At 32.6% G+C, this 20,446-nt stretch overlaps 1 protein-coding gene across 1 annotated transcript; it reads left to right on the top strand.

Moving 5' to 3' along the window:
• Nucleotides 1–13,351: 13,351 nt before the first annotated feature.
• Nucleotides 13,352–15,470, top strand: LOC136209247 (protein PLANT CADMIUM RESISTANCE 2-like). The gene is made up of 4 exons (XM_066000672.1): nucleotides 13,352–13,502; nucleotides 13,582–13,653; nucleotides 13,826–14,044; nucleotides 15,219–15,470. Exons 1-4 carry the CDS (start codon nucleotides 13,448–13,450, stop codon nucleotides 15,290–15,292), a joined length of 420 nt encoding a protein of 139 aa, XP_065856744.1. The 5' UTR covers nucleotides 13,352–13,447; the 3' UTR covers nucleotides 15,293–15,470.
• The last annotated feature ends 4,976 nt before the right edge of the window (nucleotides 15,471–20,446 follow it).

The following is a 20,446-nucleotide window of genomic DNA, read 5'->3' as shown; positions in this document are numbered from 1 at the left end:
GGGATATGGATAAAATTATTACTATATTAATCATACTTAAATTATATAACATTGATTTGAGTGATAAGACGAATTTTTCCATCTCATTAAAACTTCTACACTTTGTAAATTTGGTCTAAACGGATGCGTCATACCACCAGACTCATGACGGGAACGGATGCGGCGTACCACCCGACCCATGGCGGGAACGGATGCCGCATCCGTTTAGGCTAAATTTTAAATTTTCTCTCAATTTTTTTTTTCATTTTTTCAATTTTGATAAAATTTTTATGGCAAGGGCAAAATTGTCCAATGGGGACGGTGATGGGGAATTTGGGTGCGGTATATAGCAATACCTATCAAGATTCTCCCTCCTAACCCATCAATCATAATAGGGGTGGAGGTAGGGGATGTTAGGCCCCCAAGTATCCGGAAGCACTCTTATTAAGTGTGGTTATGGTCTTATGTCTCCAACAGATTGGGGGTGCAAGATGTCCCCCCAATCGATAAACATTTTGGCTCAGAAAAATATAAAATAGGAATAAAAAAAGATCCAAAAAGGTATAGTTAGATTTTAGAGGAAAGTACAAAAATAAATCATGTGGTTTCGGTTAAATATAGTCCCGTGTTTCAAAACGTGATAAATTAGTACTTTGTATTTATATTTATTAGCAAAAGTAGTATAAATGGGAGGACAACGTTAGATTTGGTGAACGTGAAAAAACATGTTAGCAATAATCAATCCAGAAAGAAAACGAAACAGAAATAAAATAAACAGAGGCAAGTTTTTTGGGTTAATGAATATTTACACCTTAGCCTATTGGCACACTGAACTTTTAAAATAACCTACAACATACATATAGTTGGCTATAAAACCTATCACACACCTATAGTTGGCTTATTCGAACATTTAGCACACAAAATCGTCGATCCGTTATCTTTGACAAATAAGGTGACATATGCGTGCTATAGAAAAAAAAACGCGTAAGTTCATTCTGTATGTCACCTCTCTGTTAAAGATAACAAATTAACGATTTTATGTGTATGAGGTCCGAATGAACCAATTATAAATATGCAATAAGTTTTTAAAGCCACCTATAGATTTTGAAAGAATCTATTTCATAGTTAAAGATCCCTCTCTTCTAATGCAAGCGAAGGGTAGAGAGGATTTGAATCCGGTAAGTCAGTATGAGCAACCAACCCTTTTACCTAAGCAATAGTAATAATCAGTCGTGCAAATTACACTGAAGAAGAGGAAAAGGAGTTAGTTCAAAAGCAACGCGGACTGGTTCTGACTCGTTTTCAAGTATGAAAAGACGGAACCACCTTCGACTTGTAAATGTGACCGGTTCTAGTTGCCCGATCGGTTGGGTGCGTGTCTAACAACTATAACAACTACCCATATCCTGGAGAAGTCTCTAAATATAAGCCAAAATCTCCTTTCCAGACCCCAACCAAACAAAAGTACCCAAGTTAAGTCAATATTTCATTAGACGATAAGCATTGTTTTTCTTAGTTTTCAGCTCTAATTTTGCTCCAAAAACTCATTTTAGCCTCAAATTACCCTTTAGCAGCAAGTTTTTCAAGTTCTTATTGTTTGATTATCAATCCCGAGTCCAAAAGTTCATATTCTCATAGTTCAAAGTTCATTAAAATCACTTTCTGCCCAACAAATTCGTTTTTACATTTAAGACCCCTTACGTCTTGTTTCTGTTCCGAATTTTCACACAAACTCGTTCCTAACATTTTGAATTTGATTTTAGGCTTTCTTTTCGCCTCATTCTGTGACCGAATACCTGTTTTACAAGCTATTCTTTGCATCTTAATTATTTTTTACACATTCTGTCCATTTTTCTAGTTTTTATGTCTCCAGTCCCTTAAATTCAGATTCTGACCCTGATTCTTACACATACTCATTCCTAACATCCTAAATTTCATTTTAGGCTTTTGTTTCGCCTTAATTCGTATATGAAAACTCGTTTACAAACCATCCAAAACTTGACATAATTCTTGCCTAATTAAATTACTCGTTCTATTCCTGATCTATTCAAACCAGAAACCCATATACAAAGTTAGTCCCCGGTCGCTCGAGGTGTTTGTGGATTTGAAGCTAGTTACAACTCAAAGCCTTGTCGAGACAACCAAATCTTGGCTCCAAGTTTGTCGATCCCATTACAAATTCTGATTTCATTATTATTATTGTAATTATGCATTTCAATTTCTACTTATGTGTTGATTTGTTTACATTGAATTTTGCAATTGGTTTAGCTATACGTTGGTATATATAGATTATTTCAATTGAACATCTATATTGAGACTATTTTTATATTAAAAATAGATAATTTTTCATTAGTTCTCCTGTCAATTAGGCATTTACATTTCTTTTACTTATTTACAATAGCAAAGTTTTTGTATTGACATTAGATATTAAAAGGACTTTTTCAATCATTGTGTTTCTTGTCAATCAGTTGGATTAGATTCCATATAACCCATAAATATAACTGTGAATTATTAATTGAGAATTAACTTTTTGTGATGTCTCTATACCCAAACTATTTATGATAAGGTTGAAATTAGAATTATTGGTGAAATATGGCTAACACTTGCCTATATTGGGAGATTTAGAGAGATTCTTGAGCAACGATGCTTAATAAAAAAAAGGAAAAAAGAAAAATTAGTAGTATTTTTTTTTGGTTAATTACAAAACTAGATCAAATGAGAAGTTTATTTACATATTTAACTCATTTACTCAACCTACTATATATCTAGACTGTTTTTGTGTGACTTTCCCATAATACCCCCAATCTTTCATCTTCATCTTCCTCTTCCTTACGGTTTCCTCTTCACCCAAAATGGCTCCTCCTCCTTCCACAGGGATCTAACCTGCAAAATGTTGTTTGACGGCGTTCTCCAGCAACTCCTACTCCAGTGAGAGAAAGGGAAAGCGAACGACGGTAGAGGAAAAACGAGAGGGCGATTTTAGGGTGAACGACTATGAGAGAAAGTGAACGACGGTAGAAGAAGGTGAACAGTGAGAGCAAAGAAGAGGAAGAATGCGAACAGATGATAGAAGAAGGTGAACAGTGAGAGAAAAGACGAGGAAGAAGGCGAACAACAGAGAAAAGAGAAAAAGAGGGCGATTTTAGAGTGAACGACAACCTCGTTCCGTGAGGCGGAAGATTGGAAAACGCAGAGAAAATGCCTAATTCTATAAATCTCACTGAATTATTGTTGGTGTATTCATTTATGTTCTGATTTTTTGTTAAATAATGTTAGAATCCGTTGTTGTTTGCCATTTTTTGTTATATACCACTTAGCGAATTTTGTTAAAAACACATCCAGACTTCGCATATGCTAAGTAAAATCATCAACTAAACCAAACATTCGCTTCGCAGGCTTCGCATATGCTAATTAAAATCATTAACTAAACCAAACATTAGCTTCGCAGGCTTCGCATATGCTAACTAAAATCATCAACTAAACCAAACATTAGCTTGACAGACTTCGCATATGCTAACTAAAATCATCAACTAAACCAAACATTAGCTTCACAGGCTTCACATGGTTCGCATATTTAGCTTCGCAGGGTTCGCATATGCTAACCTCTGCGAAGTCAGATGGAAGGAAGACAACTGCGCGTAAATATTGAGGGTATTATGGGAAAGTCACATAAAATCAATCTAGATATATAGTAAGTTGAGTAAATATGTTAAATATGTAAATGAGCCTCAAATTTTACCCATTTTTGTAATTAACCCTATTTTGTTAGAGGGTGAATTTATGTTTTTGGTTCGGTTGTATATAGTGTAATGAACGTGAACCATGCGATTATAAAAGTTTTGGAATGAATCTATGATGGACCCCTCCACTATCTCTAGTATGATGGACCCCTTCTCCACTATCTCTAGTATGATGGATCCCTCCACTATTTATGGAAAACAATCCAATTTATACAATTTTTGTTTTTGCGTGTGGTATTTAGGGATGGCAACAGGTAGTGTACCCAGCACTACCCGATCCTAATAGGACTACTCGCACTCTGTATAAAAGAGTATAAAAAGAGTATGTGATCAAAATAATTACCCATTAAGGTAATGAGACGGGTATAGGAATACCCTCAAAGGTACCCGGTACCCGTCATAATTCTTTTTTTTTTTTTTATAATTCTTTTATATATTAAAAAAGTTATTGTTTTCTAGATGTAATATTTGAGATTTTAAACCTCAACCTTTTGTTTTTCAACCATTGAGTGATACCATTAAGCTACTTATTCTTATTGATTAAGGTTCAATTTGTTCAATTTTTAAATAAATGATTTATTATTATTTTTTTTTTGGTATAATGATTTATTAAATTTATACTTTGTTAAATTTGTAATATTTTTTATTTTATTTATTGATTCTTAACGGATAAGGGTACCCATGGGTATCCACGAATTAAATAGGAAGAGTATGGGATACAAAAATATACACGTTAGGGTAATGAAACGGGTACAAATAATTAAAAAATAAACGGATAAGGGTTTGAGATTGACACTATCCACGGACACCCTACCCGTTACCATCTATGACCTAATAATATATATGTCACATTAAGACGTCACACAAGCCAATGTGGCATTATTGATTGTACTCCTCTCATTCCATGCATCTTATCTCTCTCTCTCTCTCTCTTCAAATTACTTACAAAAAGAATAATGCTCTAACTATCTCAACCACCCAAAAGATATCTTAAGTTGTCCAAATATTATGGTTACAAAGAATTCCGAGTATCACTAATATAATCTATATATAATATAAAACAGTAACGATAGAGTTGAAAATATCGACTCCTTAATTTTTATTGATTAAAAATAAAAATATTTATTTACCTTTTTTCTTTAACTTTTATTAACATTAATAAACAAATATTGCCAACCAAAGTATTAGATTTAAGAGGATGAATATCAAAAGAATAGAAAGATATTGACAGTATACAAAATACAAAATAAAAAAAGTAATTATCAATATTTATTTAAGCAAAGTACATTAATTTAATATCATGTGGTGTACCCACATTGCAATTTTAGTTGGAAAGTTAATAGGTTCCTCCAAAAGTTCTATAATTTATCTATATAAAACAACTTTTTTATTTTTTAGTCATTAAAAATAATATTGTTAAATACAAATTTTATTAATTTATATAAAATTAAATAACTAAGATAATGTTATTTTTTTTCAAATTAAATACTCTATCTACAAATTTTATTAATTTATACAAAATTAAATAATTAAGATAAGGTTGTTTTTTTCAAATTAAATACCCTCTCTACTTTCTTTTCATAATTCCTTCCGTATCTCCTAAAATCTATATAATACTATCTCAAATTCTTTTATTTTTTTTATGAATTCTTTTTTCAGATTTTTTTGAGTGAAAATCTATTTCTTAATTACTATTTGTCTATTGGATAAAAATATTCAAACATTCAAAAAGAAATCCAAACAATAAAACTTGCGAATTGGTGGTTCTGCTTTTCAATTAAAATTCATAACTAATTTTTTTGGAACACAATAAATCTATCTATATATTATTATATACTATAAAACAGTAACGATAGAGCTGAGGTGTCGACTCCTCCGTACCTTTGGTCGAGCTGCTTTACTCCTTGTCCCGATCTCCCGGCCACCCTAGTTTAGTTCTTGTCTGCTTTTTGTTGATTAAAATAATATTGATTAATATCATTAAGTATTTTCAATTTTTTTTATATAATGTGATAAATCCATAAAATAACTAATCCAAATATTTTTTTCGTATAATTTTTTAATATAATGTGATAAATCCATAAAATAACTAATCCAAATATTTTTTTTTAGTAAATCAAATGTTTAATGAGATAAATCCATAAAATATAATGTGATATTATCATTGAATATTTTCAGTTTTTTTATATAATGTGATAAATCCATAAAATATCTAATCCAATTTTTGGTTTAGTGTGATAAGTCTATAACATATAATGTGATATTATCATTAAATATTTTCAGTTTTTTTATATAATGTGATAAGTCATAAAATATCTAATCCAATTTTTGGTTGTGAATTAAGGTGTTCAAATATTTAATGTGATAAGTCCATAGTGGTAATTATCCAATAAACATGATTAATATGATTTAAACAACATGTCCCAATCTCCTGCTTTCTCTCTTTTTGCTTAAACCGTGTGAACAACTTGTAATTAAACCAATAACAATAACAATTTATATTATTTAACTTCATAATTTCTTCTCCAAGTGGTGTGGGACTCTAACTCCTCCTCTTTTAATTAGTTTCTTTTCTAATTTTTCGAAAACAATTTGCACATTCCGGTTCGACCTCTCTTTCATATAAACTCTAGCTTTTCTCTCAGCCTAATCAAACTAAGTATGGATAGTTTGCTCGAATCAACTTGAATAGCTTTATAATTTTCTAGCAATTCAATGTGACTGTTATTTTGCGTTGTTAATTTTACATGTTTTATTCTCTTTCAGGCAAACTCTAGCTTTTCTCTCGGTCTAATCAAACTAAGTATGGACAGTTTGCTCGAATCAACTTGAATAGCTTTATAATTTTCTAGCAATTCAATGTGACTGTTATTTTACGTTGTTAATTTTACGTGTTTTATTCTCTTTCAGGTAAACTCTAACTTTTCTCTCGGTCCCTCTCTTCTTTTCTGGTACACGGTATGTATAACAATATTATCCTAAACATATTCTTTTCTGGTGCATATTTTCATGAGCAGCTTTTGTTATGTTTTTAAGTATGGCTGCAATTTTGTATCTGATTTGTTAAAATATTCAGCATGTAGTTTTTTTAATTATGATTCTGATTCTTAATATTTTGCGTTGTTATTTTTAATATTTTTTTTTATTTCTGATTTGTTATAATATTCAGCATATCGAACACATTAGAGAAACTTCTGCATGTAATTTTTTTTATTCTGTTTCTTTATTTTGTTCAATTAATAAATTATTCTTACTTTTATTTTATAATTAATAAATTATTCTTATTTTTATGTTATAATTGTTAGATGGCTAGAACATACGATTTTCTTGAAAATATTACGGATGCCAAAGATAAATGAAAAATAAAAGTCAGAATCATGAGACTATTATTCATTACATCTATATTCAAAATTTGTATTTTTTCACTGTTTGAAAGCAGTTTTGGAATGTGAGAGAAGCTCTGCCTTCTCTCTAGGGTGGGAAAGGATAACCATTGAATATCGGATTTTCTTGAGTATCAAAGAATTCTACCATCTTTTCTTCTAAACGAAGGTTTTGTTCTCTTCTCAAAATGTGAAGAGTACATTCAATTTTAGGATCAAATGGAAGAATGAAATTTACGAATATGGATATCCAATATTAATAAGTGTAGTATATATTCATAGATAGAAAATATTAATAGAAAAATGCCTAAAGTAATAATTCAGCACTTCACCCTAGAAATTGCTAGGAATTAATAACTCATCGGCAGCGGCGCCAAAAACTTGATAGGTTTAGGATCTAGAGTACGGACTCAAATGTGGACGTGTGTATGTTTGATCTAAAGGGCGTACACAAAGGATTCTTAAACAATCAGGGACAAGTATATCTCATCGTTCCGAGTAATAAATTCTGGTTAATAGCAGGTATCGAATCCACAAGAGTTATTCTTAACCAAGTAGCTTGGTGCAACCCAACCCATGTATAAAATCTTTGGAACAAAAATATATGGGTTGGATTGAGTTGATTTGGTTATATTTAGTGGGTTAGTTAATTTTTGTACACCCTAACGAGTTTAACTCACCCCAACCAAATCCTACCGCGTCCAATTCGTCGCCTTCAACAACTTCGTCTCAAACTTTTTGGGGGCTTGTGCTCAATTTTTATGAGACCTTTAATATTTAGTAGAATTTTTTATAAAGAAAATATATAGAGAAATTAATGAAGTGGAAAGGTGTGAATTTTGAATTGTTGAATATCTAAATAACATATGCATTCAATGTGGTGAAAGGGTGGAAATGGATCTTATTACGTTATTTTTAACTTGTTACCTGATTTGGCTTACGTGTCCAAGTCGTGATGATGATCTGACATCATAATGATCCTACAAAACAGTATGCATGTCAGACGGGGCCGGAGTCCGACAAACACACTTCAATGCCTAAGTTAGTTTCTGAACGAAATGGAAGGGTAGAACTAGAGAGATTTTAGGGATTAATTTAAATTATGTTTTTTTATTAGATTTATTAATATAAAACAGTAACGATGGAACTGAGGTGTCACTTCCTCCTTTTTTTAGTGATAAAAAATTTAATATATTAATTTTAATTTTATTATATATATTTATCTATAAAAAGATTATTTTATCCGTCTTGTGTAGAAGACTGAGTGAGATGTCTGGCATTCCCCTGACTCAATCGTTTGGGAAATACCTTGGGGTCCCTCTTCATAGTGACAGGGTGTCCAAAGCCTCTTTTAAAGATATTTTGGACAAATCTAACGGTTTGTGTGCTAGCTGGAAAGCTAATTCTCTTTCCCTTGCAGGTCGCCTTACTTTAATCCAGTCTATCAACTGCGCTGCTCCAAATCACATCATGCAAGCCTGTAAGCTCCCTGAGCCGGTCCTCAACGACCTTGATAAAATTAATCGGCGTTTTCTGTGGGGAGAGTCTGGGGATGGGAGGAAGATTCACCTGGTCCCTTGGAAGGAAGCCTGCCAGCCTAAGAGCAGGGGGGGTCTTGGTATAAGGCAAGCTAAGGACAATAATAAAGTCCTGTTAATGAAGCTTCTTTGGAGAATGTGGCAATCCCCCTCCTCCCTTTGGGTTCGTCTTCTGTGCGGCAAGTATAGGAAAGATAGAATCTTTGGTGGCCCGAAGGAGAGGGTTGTCAGCTGTTCCTTCCTCTGGAAAGGGCTTAGTGCTGTTTTTGCTGAGTTCTGTACGGGGATTGGCTTGGAGGTGGGTAATGGGAGATCCATTAGTTTCTGGTATGACACCTGGATTGGTGACAAACCGTTGATTGAGGTGTGCATCGCCCCTCCGCCGAATGATCTCCTCTCCTGGAGAATTGCTGATGTGGTGGACTCGGAGGGAGACTGGATCTGGTCTAAGTTCGACTCCTTTCTTAGCCTGGAGACCCTCCTTAATATTAGAAGTGTGAAGATTAGTAATCAGGAGGAGGATAAGGACAGACACTGCTGGGCCTTGACTAATAATGGTTCTTATTCTTGCAAATCGGCCTATGAAGCTTTTACCCCTAATAGGGCTGATCCTCCTTTGGAAATTTGGAATTCCATTTGAGCCCTCAAAGTCCCCTACCGCATTAAGAGTTTCCTATGGCTGGGAGTCAAAGACAGGCTCCTCACGAATGCAGATAGACACAGAAGGCACTTGGCTGTATCTGGTGCCTGTAGCAGATGCAACGACCATGTGGAAACATTGTGCCATGCTTTGAGGGATTGCCCGAATAGTAGAAAGGTTTGGGAAGGGGTCCTTCCTCACCACATCCTTCCTTCCTTTATGGGGTTCTCTGATATTGACTGGTTCTCTGAAGGCGTTAATGGGAATTTGTTGGCCAGTATGGAGCACGGGGCTATTCTCTTCGCTATTATTTGTCACCAAATGTGGAAATGGAGGAATGAAGAGTTATTTGCTGAGAAGACTGTCTTTATTCCTGACCTCCAGTTTTACTTCTCGAAAAAACTCTCTGTTATTACAAAGAGTTTTGAAGGAGAGCCCCTGGTTCACCCCTCCCCGGTTAAAGAGGTCCAGGTAGTTGGTTGGAGGAAGCCCAGGGAAGGGGTTGTCAAGTTGAATACGGATGGCTCCTGCCTTAGTAATGGCAGAATTGCTGCTGGTGGAGTTCTTCGGGATGCTGGTGGCGCCTGGCTGGCTGGGTTTACCCATAACTTAGGTACGGGCTCCTCCTTTACTGCAGAGCTCTAGGGGATCTTGCCTGGCATTAAACTCGCCATTCGCATGGGTGTTAAAAGACTTTCGGTGGAGTCTGACAATTTGGAGGCTATCAACAGGATTTCGGATAGACATGCTGTTTGTCTTAAGAGTCAGAATCTCATTAAAGCCATCTTGAGGCTTCGTCCTGCCTTCGATTCTCTTACCTTCTCCCATATTTATAGGGAGCAAAACCGCGTGGCGGATCGCTTGGCAGCTGCTGGGCATGGGGGGATGTTAGGTGTTTCTACCCTTTCCGTTCCTCCTTCTTTTCTGTTACCTTCTCTTCTTGAGGATAGGATTGGGGTCAGTCTTCCTAGACTGATCCCGGGTTAGGTTTTTGTTTGTTTGTTTTTTTTTCTTCCCTTCTTACCAAAAAAAAAAAAAAGATTATTTTATCCGTACTATATCTAAGAGTTCTACAGAATTTAAATTAATCCCCAAAATCTCTCTAATTCTCTATACATCTATATATAATATAAAACAGTAACGATAGAACTGAGGTGTCACTTCCTCCTTTTTTAGTGATAAAAAATTTAATATATTAATTTTAATTTTATTATATATATTTATCTATAAAAAAAATTATTGTATCCGTACTATATCTAAAAGTTCTACAAAATTTAAATTAATCCTTAAAATCTCTCTAATTCTCTACACATCTATATATAATATAAAACAGTAACGATGGAACTGAGGTGTCACTTCCTCCTTTTTTAGTGATAAAAAATTTAATATATTAATTTTAATTTTATTATATATATTTATCTATAAAAATATTATTTTATCCGTACTATATCTAAGAGTTCTACAGAATTTAAATTAATCCCTAAAATCTCTCTAATTCTCTACACATCTATATATAATATAAAACAGTAACGATGGAACTGAGGTGTCACTTCCTCCTTTTTTAGTGATAAAAAATTTAATATATTAATTTTAATTTTATTATATATATTTATCTATAAAAAGATTATTTTATCCCATATATCTATATAATATAAAACAGTAACGATGGAACTGAGGTGTCACTTCCTCCTTTTTTAGTGATAAAAAATTTAATATATTAATTTTAATTTTATTATATATATTTATCTATAAAAAGATTATTTTATCCCATATATCTAAGAGTACTACATAATTTAAATTAATCCCTAAAATCTCTCTAATTCTCTACATATCTATATATAATATAAAACAGTAACGATGGAACTGAGGTGTCACTTCCTCCTTTTTTACTGATAAAAAATATAATATAATATATAATATATTAGTTTTTATTTTATTATTATATTTATCTATAAAAATATTATTTAAAGTAAATGTGAAAATCAAATAATAATATTTAATTTATATAACACATTTATGTCATTAATTGTAATTATTAGATTGTATTTTTATTAATAATTATTAGATTGTATTTTTATTAATTATTAGATTGTAAAACATACGATTTTCTTGAAAATATTACGGATGCCAAAGATAAATGAAAAATAAAAGTCGGAATCATGAGACTATTATTCATTGCATCTATATTCAAAATTTGTATTTTTTCACTGTTTGAAAGCAGTTTTGGAATGTGAGAGAAGCTCTGTCTTCTCTCTAGGTCTCCTCAAGACCCCCCCCCCCCCCCATTTTTCTTTTTCATCCCCTTTCTTTGCGCCACCCCCTCCTTTCCTGCCCTCTCCATTTTTCTTTTTCCTTTTCATCCCCTTTCTTTACAAACCTTTTCGTTCTTCCTTCACCTGTTCCTTAAACCGTTGAGGAGAAAGAAGGAAGCTTGTCTTCCTTCTTCCTCCTCCCCCCTTTTTATGCTTTCCTAATTTTGTTTTGATAGTTTTTAATTAGTTGGATTTCATATATTTTTCGGATCTCTAACCCTGTTTGAACTGCATCTGTTGTTCGTAATCTTTTCATTTGTAACCTTTTCTGTTTTAGCAAGAGCGGAAAAGGTAGATCTTATCCGTAGACCACTAGATCTACGGGATTACGAAAGAAGGGACTCAGATCCGAAGGTTCAGAATGGTTCTAATGTTGGAGATTGACTACAAATGCTTTTCTGCGAACTTGGAGTTTCAAGAAATATATGACTTATCTGTTGTTATTTATGCTAGTGGTACCTTTTATGGTTTTTTCTGATTTTTGTAGTCATGTTATTGCCTTAGTGGATCATGTATTATGCATAGCCTATACTTATGTGAGGTGTTGTACCTTACTGCTTTCTTGTTGTACTATCAATCTTCTTATTTAATGAAATATTAGCATTATCATTAAAAAAACAGTTTTGGATGTGTAATGTGCCTATAGGATAATGGTAAAAACTTTAATTCAAACTGTAAAAATTTATATAATTTCAAATACAAATGAAATTAATAACATCTTTTTGATAGAATTGAATGTTCATAACTTACTAATTTGGTAAGCAATGGCTTAATAAGATAAAAAATAAATGATCACGGGTTTAATATATCCAAATAAAAAAATTATTGGCTTAATAAACAAAAAAAAATTAAAGATCAGAGACCTAATGGTGATTTTTTGCCAATAATAACATGTTTTAGTTTTATGCCTATGGTTTATTTAATTGCTTCTGTATAATGTATAGTTCATTGCTATTGGTTTCTTGATTGGGCCATTAACTAAGTGTATTTTTGTTTATGTTCAGATATGACTGGTTTATTTGTGTTTTAATCATATTTTGCCCGGTCATGCAATTGATTATTCGTTTTTTTTTTTTATCTTTTGTATAACTTGATTAAACTTTGACTGCATTGATGTGTAAAACTTGGAAGCGTATTATCTTATCAAGTGATTTTTAATCTAAAATTGTTTATAACAGATACTCTTTTACTTAAATGATTAGTCATCGATAAGTGATTAGGAATCGTACTGTTAGCATTTCCCTAATATTAAAAGTTTGTACCTTATAGATTGATATTGTATGAAATTAATGATAAGTTGAAATTTTTTTGATTGTAATATAAAGTTCCTTATTTGACTGTAAATTTTTTTCTGATATTTTTTTCTTCTACTAATTTTTCTTATTTTTTTTGCTTTTCCGTTATGAATATCAGCATTTTTTTTAGAAATACTTGGTGTTGAATTGATTTGGACTTTAATATACCCTCATATACCTCTTAAAAAAAAACGAAAACACAAATAAATTTAATTATATTATTGATTGTACATATTGCACATTTTGTATGGTTCAGTTATTCTATATAAATCATATTTCAAAAAATAATTTTTCTTACAGCATATTATATGGTAGTAATATTTTTGTTTCAAAATTTTATTTTTGTTTTCTAATTATATTAAAATATTAAATAAAATTATAGTTATGTAAAATGATAAAGATATCCCGGGGCCAAAGACTAGTTTGAAACTATATAGAATACAAAATTAGTAAAAAGAAGAGGTAAGATAATATACATGTGATGGAGAGGATTTTGGTTCTAGTATATATATAATGTAGTAAGTGTTGAATATTCAGAATCTGAAAGATACCAGCATACCATGTCTGATGAGTGGTCCTCAGGGTTATGCAGTTGCTGCTCCGACTGCAATTCTTGTACTAATTCACCACTCAACAATATTATTATTATTATTATTATAATCTGATGCATTCAAATTAATTTATTATTTTGCAGGCTGCTTGGCGTTATGGTGTCCATGTATTAGTGTGGGACGGATTGCTGAAATAGCAGATCAAGGAAAAACTTGTAATCGTTAATTAGGATTACTTATCGTTATTATGATTTTTTTTGGTTTGTAAGTGTATCCACCGCCAACAGCAGTGGCTATTCACTTTCGCAGATGGTTTGCACCTCTATGGGTGGGACTGCTGGCCACGGAAATTATGATTAGTCGTCTAATTAATTGTTATGAATGCAGCTTGCGCTTTTGCCGGGACAATTTATTTACTTCTTGCAATGTTGGTGCCGGGGGGTGTGGCATCCTTATATTCATGCATGTTCAGGTCTAAATTAAGGAAGGAATACAAGTTAAAGGGGAATAGTTGTTCAGATTGTGCTGCTCATTACTTCTGTGGACTTTGTGCCCTTTCTCAAGATTACAGAGAGCTTCAATTCCGTGGCTTTGATCTCTCTGCTGGTAATCCTTTCCTTTCTTTTTTTTTTTTAGGCTACAGAGAGTTTGTTGAGTTTTTTTCTGTGTTTTTGTAGTCCATCTAAGAGTTTGATTTAACTCCAAAACAAGAGATTGAAAAGAAAATATCTCCAAAAAAACAAATCTAGAAAAAATACTTTTTAGTTTTATACATTGACACGGATCCAGGATTCAACGAGAGAGATCATGATTTACGGGTGCTAAATTCGTACTTTTTTTTTTAGTGTTTTTACATTAAAAAAATGATAGTTTCCATAGGATTTATGTTGTTTTTCGACTACCATTGGATGCTCAAACCCTTTCAAAACCCCCTAAATCCGTCCCTGACTCTATACTTTAGCTTAACGTGAAGAGGGGGAGAAAGAAAGGTAAAGAAGTGTAATATATTTGAATTAAAACGGTGGTTATGGTTTTAATTTCAATTTTAAATATATTTGACTAACATATTTTAGTTTTAAAAATAGATAGAAGGACTTAACGGTCAATAATGAAAAACGTTAGGAAACTTATAATGTATTTTAAAAAATAGCGAGAATTAAATAATATATTAAATATAAATATAGAAACTATAAAATATTTACCCGTATTGACAAGGTGGTAAGCTAATAAAAAGAAGAAAAGAAAAACTAGAGAGCGACTCAACATTTGATATGCTAGCCTATATATGAGGGTGATTTTAGAGTTCTTATATTAAGCATTGGGCCTTCCATATCACTTGAAGGACCACCGATTCACATTTGGACACGTGTAGTGTGATCCCATATAATAATTAAAATAGTGGGACTTCTTATAATATGTGGGTCCATGTTACACGTGTCAAAATATGTATGGAAGGTCTCTATTTAACATGGAAAACCAGATGCTTCTAATAATTTGCCGTGATTCCAATATATAGAGCAACATGAACATATAAATTTTTTAGAAAATATAATGGGTTTAAATTTCTATTTGATCTTTGGACTAGAGATATTCTCATTCCTACATGAACATTTGATGCAACCAGATCTAATTATATGGTTATTTATGGCAATTAACTTTAATGTGTAACAATTGAATCGATGGTTTTCCCCTGATTAAGGATTGTGACTTTGAATCTGTACTTATTAAAATCTGTAATTGGATATTACTTATATGTTTTTTTTTTTATATATGTATGAAGGGTGGGAGGGAAATATGGCGAAGGGCAATCGTGGAACTTCCAAAGCACCGTTACCAGAAAGCATGACCAGATAGATCGTGCAATAATATCTTTGTTTAATTAATGTTGTGTGGAAGTTTATGGTTTTCTTTTTTATTTTCAAGAAATTAATGTTGTGTGGAAGTTTATGGTTTGTCTTTTGTTTTTCAATAAATTAACGTTGTCCGAAATAATAAATTATTGCTACATGTATTATACTAATTACAGTATTAATTTCTTTTATACTACTTATACTATCAATTTTGTTAAGTAAAAATAATTACTTACTTTCTAAATTTATAGTTTTATTAATTAAATATTATATTTTGCATAAAATTGCAAGTTTATGTTTATCATTCTATTCTAATTTTAAAGTTTGGGTAATTAATTTATTAGTCCCTATATTTTGACAAAACACATTGTTTAGTCCATGTATTTTCAAAAATACACGGTAAAGTCCCTAACGTTTTTCTCGGTGAACTGTTTAGTCTCTAACGTTTTTCTCGATGAACTGTTTAATCCCTGCCGTTAGACTCTCATGAAGATTCTGTTAGTCAATTTGGACTTGTGTTCTTCTTTTCCTTTATTTTCATTTCTTTTTAACTCTAATGCATCTGAAATCAACTTTGAGTGTTATTCTTCTTGATTTTCTTCTTAATTGTTCAAATTCATAAGTATTGGGTCTGTTCTTTTTGTTGTTCTCCATACAAATAGCTTATTCTTCTAAATTGGATTTCCTCTTCTGAAGTTTGAAGGTAAATAGTAAAGGGTAATTTAGTCATTTCCGAAGTCATAAACGATAAAAAATCTAACAAACAGATAGAAGGACTAAACAGTTCACTGAGAAAAAATTTAGGGACCTTACCATGTGTTTTTAAAAATATAGGGACTAAACAGTATGTTTTATCAAAATATAGAGACTAATAAATTAATTACCCTTAAAGTTTTGATCATAATATTCGATAAATTAGTATATTAAAGAATTATTTCGGTAGATGTTATAATAGAACATTAATAATGTAACATTGATAAATTATATTTTTACTAAAATAATATACGAAGCACAATGACATATGTACAAATCTGAATATGGATTATGAGGATACCACCTGAGGATTATTATAAGGTTGATGAAATGGAATCAAACCATCATCTCGTATTATCGACCATATAACTCAAGTTGTTTAAGAGGAGAATGAGAGAGAGCCAAATGTTGTTTCTTTTTTTTTTATTAGGTTAGAGTTATATGGTGTAACTATATATTTATATAGATGGTAATTTAGGGCAAATCTTAATTACCCATAACTCTAATCTTGCTTATCTAAGTTATGAACAGATTATATTCGACCTGAATATATTTCCTATATCTTCCACTCGCACATAGCAGAACATATTCCTTATCTTGTCTCATTCATATTTATAAATAGTTTGTGCAACCAACATATGTTGAGAGCTCTAGTGTTATACAATGATTAGAGATATATAGCCTCTTGGTCCGCATTTATTAAATCTAGTATTATAAAATCCTTGCAGATGTACAAACTTTTTATTAAACATGTATCGTAAAAGGTTATATGATTTATCCTAGATTCCATATCACATTCACTGTAATTCAAATGATCTCTATACTTTTCTATTTGCACAATTACGCACATGTGTATAATTATCTCGATAGTGAAACATATGAACTCTAAGATGTGAAAACACAAAAATATTTCCCTCACTTCTTTAGTCGGACCCTTCCAGGAATAATCACCAATGGCCCTTACAAGAGCAACCTTCCAAGATAGCCATATTATATTATATTTCCAGAATAAGTTAAGGATTTGAAAAACTACAGTTTTACGAAGTGAGGCTCACACTAGGAAAAGTTGAGATCGTCATTTTCCATCTCATGGTCGCTAAGCACACATGATATGAATATAAGTGCTAATGAGTCCTATCATTTCCTTTTGAAAGAAGTGCATGTCCCTCATATGAAAACATCTAATCATAGTCCACTTCTTTAACAATTACTCTCGACTAAAAAAACAAAAGACTTAAAGTTACTATTTAACTTATCTTTTACATTAAATGCAATATATATACTTTTTTACATCTCGAGCCTAGTTTCTTAAACATGCTCAAGGTATCATGAGCAAAAATGATCAACCCTAAGTAAGGCATCTCCCTAATAAGAAAATGGTAAATCTGCTTCAACCATCATAGACCTAACCATATAAAAAAATTATATTTCTCCTCCTGGCAACATAATTTTGTTGTGTAATGTTCACTTCCTTTTTTATCACATAAAGCTTTGAATTCTTTTAAAAGACATTCCCGACTGTGGAAGTTCTTAAAGCTTTTATCTTCCTATCTAATTGACTTTCAACAAGTTTCATAAACTTTCTAAAGCAATTTAAGGCTTCAGACTTGTGAGAGATCAAATAGACATGATCATACCTGATATAATCATTAATAAAAATGATGAAGTATTAGTCCTCATTCCTTTCCCTCACATTTATTGGACCACAAATATAAAACATGATTAATGTCAAGAGATATTCAACTCTAGTAGCATTCCAACTGATTTTCTAAACATCTTTCCCCTAAGATATGACTCATAAAGGGGAAATCCAGGATTAGCTAACCAACTCATTTGATTTTGGTCTATGTGGTTTAATCTAGCATAGCATAATAAAACTACTTCCAAAGCCACACAATGATCGTCTGAATGGACTTTCCACTCCGTAAGATGTTGCAAGGACCAAAACATCTAGGAGATTGTCGGAATGGGCCCTTGAAATGACAGAATTTGATATCCATTACAATCCAAGAAAAGCTTTGAAAGCTCAGGCATTCGTAAACTTTCTAGTCGAAATCTCGAACGGTGAAAAAGGCTCAACATCGGGAGATGTCTGGGAAGTATATGTAGACGGAAGCTCAGAACAAGGGGAGCAGGCATCATGGTCTTTGTAAGTGGCACTATTGCCAGAATCAAATAACATAGTCGAATATGAGGCACCATTACATGGAATAAGGATCATCAACATCATCATACCCGGTCGAGCTATCATTAAAAGTGACTCAAAACTGGTACTCAGTTAATATGACAAGCAGTTACAAGGCTAAAGAGCATATCATGAAGCAATACCTCTTACTGGTAAAAGAGCTCCTCACTCTAGCAAAGAAAAACCACTATCTGGAGGTGCAAAGTATTCCATGGGAGGAAAATTCTGAAGCAGACAGGTTGGCCAAGGCAACATTGGAAATAAAGGGCTCAAAAAACTGCCCCCCGCCAGATAGGGGAAAGAATCCAACCAAGCATCGAAAAAATCAAAGTTATGGTTATTGACTTAACTAACAAATGGTTGTACTCTCTATACCAATATCTCTCCTAAGGCATACTACTGGAAGGCTCAAACAAGAGGATAAAGGTAACCCAAAATCGAGGAAGTCTTATATCGCCTCTCTTTCAGCCACCTCGGGCTAAAATGTATAGGCTTCACTAAAGCAAGCTATGTACTCCACAAGATCCATGAAAGCCATCGTGCATAGGGGATTCTAATAGCCTCAAATGGCCTAAGACATGGTCAATTTTGTAAAGAAACATGTGCCTTGCCAAAGCTACACAATAATGACTAGGTCCCCAGCCTCAGTCATGAAGGTCATCCAAATAGCTTGGTCGTTCGCCACGTGTGGGATTGACATTATAGCCTGTCCATGGTATCTCGATAGAGAAAGTATTTGATCATCGCAGTAAACCACTTCACCAAGTGGTTAGAAGTAGAGCTAGCCTCCAAAATCACTTTGACTCTGATTATCAATTTCATCAATAGGTAGAAAAATAGAATGATCGAGGTCATAAACAAAATCATCGTGCAAGGCCTCAAAAAAATGTTGGAAAGGCTCGACTCTGACTGGCTCAAACAGCTACCCATTGTGTTATAGGCCTATAAGACAACACCATGAATAGCTATGGGCAGAACACCTTTCTTGCATACGGGATTGAAGCCTTCGGTCTAGTTGAGATAAGAGCTACAAGTCCTCGTCAAACTTTCTACTTCAAAGCAAACAACAAGACCAACATGAGGCATCAGTTGGATCTCATCGAAGAAATGAGAGAAAGATGTTGGAATTCGACGATGCAATAAAAACACAACAAGAAATTAAAACCAAAATTCAAGCCAGAGGATCCATGTGATTAGATTAAAACAAAAAGAAGGTTTGATCACCAACCTTAGATGTAGTGAAGATTCAAGCATGTAGCTTAGAGACAATGTCGGATTTAGTGCATGTTTGACAAACAAACACCCTCTACTGGTATCCACACGAGCAATCAATGAAATCCACACGAGCAATCAATGAACAGACAACATGTTAGAGCCAATTAGATACCAAAGATAACCGGAGAGCCCCAAAACAAATTCTTAATTATGGGAGTTTATGTAAATTTGGCTGTCAAAATATGTGTAACCCTAAATTCTTATGAACACATGTTTATAGGCTGAAAATAAACAATACTAAATAAACAAATTTATTTATTATTATTTATTTCGGATTTTAACCCTATTAAATATGGGTCATGCCAAAGTCGGGTGCATTGGATTTTCTTCTTGAGGCAAGGGTTAAGGGTAATGGTTACGTCTTAACGATCATTTGGTGGTTAGACTTGATATGGATAGTAGGACTTTCCTGGCCCTAGACATGGGATGAAAAGTATCAACAAATTCTATCCAACTGAGAGTCACATAAGATGTGATTTGGAAATGTTTCTTACCTAAATAACTGAGGCTTAGGTGTACAAGCTCAGTTTGACTAACTCAAAGTGGAATATGGATCTTGGTCCACTACTTACATATACTGACATGAATTATTTAAAACGAGACGTTAATTAATATAATGGTATAATTAAAAGACCTTGTATTAATCAACCGTAATTTAATCTTTGCAGATATAAATGGCTGCAACAAATGCTTTTTCACTACAATTAGTTCTTGAGAAGGACAGGCTAAATGGATCAAATTTTCTCTAATGGGCTCAAAACTTGAGAATAGTTCTCATGTTGGAAATGTGTCCTAAAGAGAACCGTTTTAGAATACTTCTACGATTAGTTAAATGTTCATTAAAAATTATTTGATTTATTTAAATAAGTATGATTTACTATTAAAGGCATTTGTCTTTTATCACATAATCAATTAATGATAAAAGGTCCATAAGTTATAATCAAT

Source organism: Euphorbia lathyris, chromosome 10 (assembly GCF_963576675.1).
Source record: "Euphorbia lathyris chromosome 10, ddEupLath1.1, whole genome shotgun sequence".
In the NCBI taxonomy this organism is placed as follows: Eukaryota; Viridiplantae; Streptophyta; class Magnoliopsida; order Malpighiales; family Euphorbiaceae; genus Euphorbia; species Euphorbia lathyris.
The sequence above is the reverse complement of the archived record's forward strand: the minus strand, read 5'-3'. Positions and strand labels throughout refer to the sequence as shown.

What these genes read in the sequence shown, in the direction of transcription:
- LOC136209247 (XM_066000672.1), top strand. Translation starts at nt 13,448, where the DNA reads ATGTCTGATGAGTGGTCCTCAGGGTTATGCAGTTGCTGCTCCGACTGC. An exon ending in AGCAGATCAAGGAAAAACTT is followed by an intron (nt 13,654 to 13,825) that starts GTAATCGTTAAT and finishes TTATGAATGCAG; the next exon opens with CTTGCGCTTTTGCCGGGACA. An exon ending in TGGCTTTGATCTCTCTGCTG is followed by an intron (nt 14,045 to 15,218) that starts GTAATCCTTTCC and finishes ATATGTATGAAG; the next exon opens with GGTGGGAGGGAAATATGGCG.